Source organism: Daphnia pulex, chromosome 2 (genome assembly GCF_021134715.1).
Source record: "Daphnia pulex isolate KAP4 chromosome 2, ASM2113471v1".
Lineage (NCBI taxonomy): Eukaryota > Metazoa > Arthropoda > Branchiopoda > Diplostraca > Daphniidae > Daphnia > Daphnia pulex.
Window position 1 is genome coordinate 6,665,728 of NC_060018.1, and position 8,651 is coordinate 6,674,378.

The 8,651-nt window shown below is 41.8% G+C and overlaps 1 protein-coding gene across 2 annotated transcripts; it reads right to left on the bottom strand.

The window, feature by feature from the left end:
- Window positions 1-1,056: 1,056 nt before the first annotated feature.
- LOC124206055 lies at window positions 1,057-8,651 on the bottom strand. 2 transcript variants are annotated; one of them, XM_046603676.1, is made up of 3 exons: window positions 8,531-8,651; window positions 7,811-8,001; window positions 1,057-7,179 (listed from the first exon to the last, which is right to left on the bottom strand). In XM_046603676.1, the coding sequence occupies exon 3, from the start codon at window positions 7,165-7,167 to the stop codon at window positions 1,381-1,383; it is 5,787 nt and encodes a 1,928-aa protein (XP_046459632.1). In that variant the 5' UTR covers window positions 7,168-7,179; window positions 7,811-8,001; window positions 8,531-8,651; the 3' UTR covers window positions 1,057-1,380. The 2 variants fall into 2 exon arrangements, with proteins under 2 accessions (XP_046459632.1, XP_046459642.1); XM_046603686.1 differs by lacking the exons at window positions 7,811-8,001; window positions 8,531-8,651 and adding an exon at window positions 7,470-7,617.

The following is an 8,651-nucleotide window of genomic DNA, read 5'->3' on the forward strand; positions in this document are numbered from 1 at the left end:
CAACCGAAGAAACGGAAGTCGATCTCATTACTAACAAATCTTTCGAAAATAGTTAAACGAACAATGTCTTCCTCTACCTGCAACATCAACCATTCCTGTACCCTATAACAGAGTTGAGATTACACGCAGTTTTGCAGACGGGATTAGTATCTCAAGTGAATTCGAAACCAATTCCCTATGTCCTATAGCCTGTGCCTAATTTAAACAAGTGAGTGGATTACGGTTAACAATTGCTTGCCTTTTTAAGTCCCTCCAATCAGCTCCTAGTTCTTCGAATAGCCTGAATTCTACGAATCTCCTATCGGTTAATGTGCTGCAACAATGGAGCCTTTTACTTCTGCTTCTTCATCCTGTGAATGAAATAGGACCTTCGATTTCTTAATACATAACAAATACAAATGCCATAAGCATTACATCACAATTTCTGAAACTTCACGAGTTTATGCTAAACCTAGCAGCTAGGACAGAGAATCAAAACGAAAAAAAAAGAGAGAGAGATTCTATCACAATGCACAATGCACAGACCCCCTCGTACTTCAAATTGTATTTTAATATATTTACTGATTGAATATATTTACTGAAAGTTTTTAAAGCAATCGAATTTAAACCAACATCGTCGATCGTAAACGTATTTGTGAAAAATTTAGCCAAGAAGGAAAGAGGACTCGACTAGTCGAAATATTTCACCTTTAAGTACCTTTTGGTTGTACGCCATACGTATGTAAATAGCTGAATCCGGTGGATGCTCGGGGCGGGGGATGCCTGGATGGTATTGTAACCTTTGGAGGCTTTGCTCAGCTTTTTCTGAATATCTTCCTGTAATTGTTTGCCAACGATTTTCCGTTGCTTTGCTTGTTTCGGTCTGCGCTGTGAATCAACAGAACAATTATTACATTATGATTAAAAGACAAAACTAACTTTTAGTTTCCCTTCTCGGGGGTTAAGGGCCAATGTTTCTCACGAACCTACTAAGTAAATACGATTACGAATTAACTGCACATAAAGAGATAATGACATGTTACTCATTCTTTCTTAATGAGCAGCGCTACTGAGAAATTGAGCAGCCGAAATTGTATTCAAACATACAGTAATTACTGGACATACATGAATTTGGCAAGCAATCAGAGCGAAGAACAGCTTGATTTTGGCATCTTGGATAAACAAAATGTAATTCAATCAAAAAGAAATAAGGGAAATTGGACCTGATTACTGTTCAGACCTCTGCTCAAGTGAAGCCACGGAACGGCCCTTTGTTGAGCGACAATCCGGCTGTACTTACACCACTAGACTGATATTCGACAGTATCCGGCATAGTCGCAGGCTCTTCCGGGCACTTGGAAACAGGTGAATGACAGTGGACTGGATGCTTTCGATTGGAGATCAGAAAAGCTTTTTGTAGCCGGTTCTTCTATTATATTCTTGCGGGATATCAACTTGAGTGCGACGGACTTCCCGACGGTCCGACTCTTCTAGATGTGACAGCATGACTTCGACCAGGTTCCGGCGGTCCTTTAAAGCTGAGTTAAACATGACATTTGTACAGTCGGTATCACCATCGTACCTGTGTGTCACCAGCTCTTTCACTATACTTTTGTTTAGTTTCGTCGACACCCATGTCAAAAATTGGCCCACTCTGTGGACCACAGCTTCTTCGGCGTAGAAAAAGTCGAAGTTGAACACATAGCACCAGATACTGCGCGTTCTCCCGTCGTAGTCCTCGTGCGGGAACAAAAGAGCGTCGACCAAAGCCGAGAATGTACGAGTATTGGAAAGATGACCGGCGTGATCCAGGGCGAACTCCAAAACTTTAATCCGGGTCTGGATGACAGTGTCACGCAACCGATATTCTCTGAAGGGATCCATGATGAGGTGTAACTGGCAGGGCATACATTCCATCATTCGTCGGATAACTTCCTCATCTTGGCTTTCTCTTACAAAATCAAACAGCCTGTAGACGAGACTTACATTGCCATACATCAATAAAGACATATTGATGGACGGCAAAAAAATTTCACCTCCATCATTATGACACAGTACTAGTCTTTCTTTTCCTTTAACCAGTTTATCCCAGGCACATTTCAAAAAGTGATCGAAATCGTGGTGGAAGTCATTGTCACACGGGAAATCTTCTGCACTCATATCCAAGTACAGCAAACGATCCCAGTAACTATTATCTAGACCATTGCTGTCGGAAGTGAAGGTCTTGATAAAACTGCACATTTGGGTTCGATCAAAGTGACTCAGGTGGTGACGTGAGAGCAAATAGAGGCCCTTGGGCAGGTCGATATCAAGAAGATGCTTCGTCCATTTTTCGACTCCGTTCACCGACACCATTTTGTTAAAAGTTGTCTCATCCACGATGCGAAGTGTCTCCAGAGTAGTAGAGTCTTGGAAAATGATCTCGTTCAACTGCTGGTATCCGGTAGTTCCCTCCGTGCCATCAACAACGATTTCGGCTAACGTTTCGAACAATTCCTTGTTGTTCCAAATGAAGCGCTTCATTAAGAAAATGAGAGGGCGCTGCCCCATAATTTGTTTGACAGACGCCAAAATCACTCGGAACATTGGCAATTTTAGGAAACGAATGGCAAACTGAGCGGCGTTGTAGATCATTCCATTTGGGCCGACGTAGAAATCTTGCAACTTCTTCAAGGGCAATACCTTCAAGTTCACAAGTTCTTTGAAGAAGACGAGCAGTTTGCGACAGATTTCTTCGTGACCAAAGGCGGCGGCCACGAAAAATGAAGTAAAATCTTCACTATCGCGAAAAACCAAGTCATTAAGCACTTTCTTCGCTGTCTTCATCGCTTTTTCGTTGGTTTCAGCAGATGACAAACTGTGGCTAAGCGTTTTCAGTATGCGGTCGACAGCCTCCGTGTCACCGCGGAAGGCAGCTCGGTCGAGCCGGGTCATTCGGTACTGGTCACGGACTAATAGCTGATGCAAATTAGTCGACACAACGTCCTCTTTGTCTAGAGATAGAGATGGCTCGAAATAACGTCGAAACACATCCGGATCCCGTAGGAGCACTACATAAGAAAGTGCCTCCAGCACTTTGTTCCGTCCAAGATTTCGTAGGATGATCACCGTCTTCTCCATTTTGCCATTCAGATGAAACTTTTCGAAATGCGACTCGGTTATGTTGAATGCAGCCTTGAAGAGGTTGAGGAACGAGGCATCGCTGGAGTAAGTGGATGACAAGAGTTCAAGATACTGCTTCAGTTCATTGTCGTAATAATCGTTGCACATAAAGAAGTGAAGCGCAAATTTCATTTGCTTTTCTGCATCCGAGCTTGGTTTTTTTAAAATTCGCTTCAAAGTCGCCAGGTTCTTTCCCATGAAGTCGAGAACAAGTTTCAGGATCTTCTTCTTTTCTCCTTCATTCCAAAACAAATCATCCAGGTAGATTTGCATGGGGTTGTACAAAATGTGATCAAGAATGGTGTTCATCTCGCACTCGCTTGGATTACTAAAATAGCTAAGGAATCGCTTGTAAGCTTCGCTACTTTGCTCGTAAAAGAATTTGCTACTGACACAAAACAAAGAGGACATACTATTTCGAAGTTTAACCGGCTCGATCATCAGGTCGAGGCAGTCGCAAATGAATTTAAAGATGCTCGTATTCCTCTGATAGACGGGCACTTCCAAAATGTTGGGATCCACAGCTGCTTGCCGTTTGTTGATGATGCCACTCATAAAAGTTTTGAAGCGCTCGGGGAATCTGTTCTTGAGGCGTTTGTCAATGATGGTGCGCCATTCTTCATCTTCATCGACTAGCTCCGCCAAAAACGAATCGAAAAACATTTGCACGCCATCGTTGTTGCCTTTTTTTTTCGTCATAACGACACTGAAAATCACCTCACGAACGAGGGCCTTATCCAAAAGCCCATTGTGTTTTTCTTCATCTAAAATGAATCCTTGGAAAAAGAATTTCGCCACTAAATACTCGGCCAAGGTTCGATGCAGGAATTGAACTTTTTTTCCGTTATGAAACGTCAAGCCAAATTTGAGTCCGCATTCAGCAATGGCTTCTTCCTCGGCGGCTTTTTCGAATTTTGACTGGTGCTGCGATACTGGTGGACACGAGAGGACTACAATCCCCTGAACGGTAAATATCGTTTCGATGGCCAATTTGGTCAGGTGGAATTCGATCTTCTTCATGAAACCGTCAATAGCGTACGCCATTATTTGGTTTGGAGCTGACACAGTGATCTTTTCTTGGAGAAACACTCGGCGTTTAGTTTCCATTAATCGTTTGTACATGGTGGCCAGATCGAATTTCTGTCCGTCAAGCAGTTTCTGAATTTCACTTTCGTTTCTATTTTCTTTGATTATATCCAAGAGGTCTGACTGGAAGCACTCGGCCATTAAGCGACACTGCAAGGGGATTCCGATGAAGGATTTTTCCTTGTCTTTAAGAGTATGAGACACACGTTGGATGAAATATTCGGAAAACTTGTGGATGATGACAGACTTGTCTTCCAGCTCCTTCAGGTTAGTTTCCCAATACTCGGACAGGTAATCAATCTGGTCCTTTTCGGTGAAGTTCTCCAGACTGTAAGCCAGTTGAGATAACTGGAACTGCAGCTGGTCGATCATGTGAGGCCGAGTTGTGACAAAGAGTTGAGCCGATTTATTGAAGGTGATGGCTTTCATCAGATGAATCGCTTTCTCTTGAAGTTGACTGCTGATTTCGTCGAAACCGTCAAGCATGACGACTACCCTGTTGTCGCCCATCTTCAGCTGGTGCGTCAGTAAGGAAGAGGCAAATGAATTTTTACCGCCGGAGATGATGAGTTTGTTGACGAAAAAGTCGATGGCAGCAGTATCTTCTTCGGTTGAGTTATTTTCTTTCATTTTGGGTTCAAATTTCGATAGAACTTCGCAGTGATCTACCAAATTAATTCTACTGATCCAGCGAGTCGGCTTTGCTTTCTTGATTTCTTCGCAAAAGTGTGATAATATCGTCGATTTTCCGGTTCCGGCACCACCAGATATGATGACGGCACTATTTTTCCACTTCTTGTCAAAAATTAGGTCGTCCTCTGGAATGTTTGCGTTGACTGAACGATTCAAGATGCTGCTATCCCTTAATTTAATTCTAATCTTCTCCCATATCTCAGCTATTCGTTCTTCACTGGCAGACCAAACGATGGCACCTTTGGAATTGACTTTGCATTGGGACATGAGGAGGTTCTTCGAACATTTCATGTCTTCGGCCAAATTCTCCCAAAATTTGCTGTCGAATTCAAACGGTAACGCCATTCGCCTCTTGATGTAGAGAGACTTCTCAAAACGGGTCATGTTGAACGACGGAACCATTATTTTATTCTGTGCCACCAACATTTTGATTGATGACCAATCAAACACATTTTCAGCTTTGTCCGGCTGGATCAGGTCTCTGACGGGCATGTCTTTTCCTTGGAAGGAAATCTTTTTCGACAGAAGAGCGTTTTTGGAACTTTCACTTAGTTGCCCGTAGCTGATGACGTCTTCGTTAATAAGGAGTTGTGAACGGACATTGGTGCCTTTTGGTACGATTAAGAGGATTTTCTTTTCTTCACTATCGGCCACGAGATTCGCGTACTTGTCGTAGCTGATGGGGTTGTGGTCTTCGCAGACGATTACAAGAAGATGATAAGATTTTTCTTTGCTGAACATTCTTCTCAGATCTTGAAGGTCTTCCTTCTTCTGTGCGTGTTTGGATGAAATAACCATGTAGCTGTCAGTGCACTTGAAACTTGGAAGGGTCTTGATGGCTGCGATGACTTTGAGAGCCGTGAAATCTGGCCAGTTGGTCGTGAAGTAGTTGATTTTTAATTTATTGGACGACTTCAGAAAAGGTCTCAAATGTTCTGCGATTTCCCGAGTTGCAGCGTCGCTGATTTCTGCGATTTGATTGATTTGAGTTACATAATTAATTAAAACGGAACAGCGGATCTCATCGACCTTTTCTTTAATATCCTCGAAAATACGAATCCCTTCGTCTGATGTCATCCACTGGGAATCTCTGTTCTTGAACCAGTCGAGCATCGTGTTTGAAAAGTGATTGAATTGCACGTCGCTCACGAGTAGGTTGTAATACTTCCCCAGCTCGTTTTTCATAATGGCGTCTAATTCTTCCTCGTTTGGAGTGTTAACAGCAAAGACGAACTTGTCCAAGAAACTGTCGATTTCTTCCTTAGGACCAGATAAACACTGAACTTCCTCGCCAAGTCCGAACTCGTCGTCGAGCTTAAAAGTGCAGCTTTTCCAATCTTCCTTCCAGATTAATTTTCGCATGGAAAAATCACGGAGAATTCTTCGTAATTCGTTGGCATCGCTCGACAAATTTTTTCCATAAATGAAATCCGAGTGGAGCCTTTTAGTTGTCAAGTCGATGACTTTTTCCTTTACCAAAGCCAAATGGCAATTTTTGATGAGTTCATGAGTCACAGACAGGCACATGTTTTTGGTTTCACATTCAATTAACTTTTTGGCCAGCGAATATAACTTGGACTTTTTCGACCATTCTGTTAATTTCTTGCGCAACACTTCCGTATTTTTCAATTTGTATCGAACTGGCACTTTTCCTCCCGGCAACTTTTCAAATGACAATATCTTATCGGAAGGATCGTTGTGAGGCACCAACTCAATTCCATAGGCGTTGAGATTAGCTTCGTTGAAATTAATGTTAGTGCAAATGATAACGTCATCGATTTCTTCCGGGCGACGGCCTTCACTTCCATTAAGAATTTCACGGCAATAGGAACGGTAATACTTGGAAACGCTGAAATCTCCGTGATCGTCGTCCAGAAGCGCTTCCGACGTTATCTGATTCTTGGTCTCGTTAAGCTTGTGCTTGGCTTGCAAAAATCGATAGCGCCACTGACGGTGGCCGCCACCTGTTGACACTTGATACTTGAATAATAGGTCGTCAAATTTCCCGCCCTGATCGGTGACTTCCGTGCCCAAGTGAAACTGGTATTTGGCAGTCACTTCCCGAAGCAAAAAGAGACTAGACAATTTCAGTTGGAATAAGCTGCCGTGAATGGGTCTGCTAACGGCCTTCGTTTTCGATGGGGTGTTAGATAGGTCCGTAATGGACGAAACTTGAGATGAGATGGAAAGCGGCTTGACCTGCGCACGTAGATCATCCACTTCAAGGTCGTCAGATCCATTACCCATTTTTTAGAAATTCTGTAGAAAGAAATCACTGAATTAATAACAAGTTCAACAACCAGCAATTGTTACTCAACAGAAATAAGAGTTTTAAAAACACTTGGCTATGTTAGCAATATCACTAATAAAGGTAACACTGACTATTTGACTAAAGAACAAACGGTTGATCGACTATGTTTGGATTTAGGAAATTTGGATTTAGGACAGTACACAGAGCTTCTTGAGGGCAAAGCACAGCCAGAAGGGGGAGGGAATCAGAAAGAACTGTTTAGAATTAACTTATTGCGTATTACGACATCTAGTATTACCGTTTTGCAGATAATGACCCAAACGAGCGACAGAAACTGGGTTTTCACGAATGGAACCAAAATGCATAGATTTTTTCTGATTTTGAATATGTGATGTTGATCTTATACTCAGGAGTCAGGAATTATTGTACTCTGAAAGAAGTGATGAAGACACTGTTCAAAAAAAAAGATTCACTAAATTAATCCTCGTAATAAGCCTATACATTGCAGTTAGTTCTCCGTATTTTCTTGCCAATGGAAGTTGAGCATTGTGAGCAAGTTGCATAAGAATCAATAGTCGGGGAACGATGCCACGATAATCAACGCCACTAAATAGTGAAAAACGCGACAAGTTTTCCTACCTTGAAGCTTGACCAAAGTGTTACATGCGCAGAAAAGTTGAATGCAGGCGGGAGATGAAAAAGAGCGTCCACGTGAATACACCCAAACTCACACGGACTTAATGACGTTGTGATTTAATGACTGACGTTGGGATTTAATCAAGAGATGAATAAGCTGACGTCAGTGGATTCCCCGATCAAATTTTGTTTATCTGCACTCAGAAATGAAAAACAGGTCATGAAAAGTATTTATGGAAACCATGCAATAAGCAAAAAGAGAAGGTAGCAAGCAACTAGCAATTTGACCTAAATAAATGCAAGAATAAATGACAGAATGTAAGATTCCTACATAGCACACTGAGCAAATGCAAGCTGTGCATCTTTCAAATATAAAACAACAATAATGGTATCACAAAATCTACCCTGTCGATGAAACTGAGATTGTTGCTGATGAGTGATGACAAGCCTACAACCAGCACAAAGAAAACTTGCATCAAACTGCTCAAAGGAAAAGATGAATTTACATAGTGAATACAAGCAGTAACTGACTAACTGGCAAATGCAAACCATGAATTGACTTGGGGCTTATTACATAATAATTGGCTCGTCAAGAACCAAAATTTTACAAGTTTGGACCTGTATTACTGCTCTAAATGAAAGCCTCCATAATCATACAAATTTTAAAAACCGACTTTTCCTTATTAATCTCATCATACTATTTGAGTTCGTCATAGTATTTACCTGCTCAACAGCAGAAAGTGTATCTGACTATCTTTGAAGACGGTGAAGTGTGAAAAATCAAAATAGACACGAGACAACGGTGAAACACCGACGACAACATAAATTTGTTGTAGCAGATTAC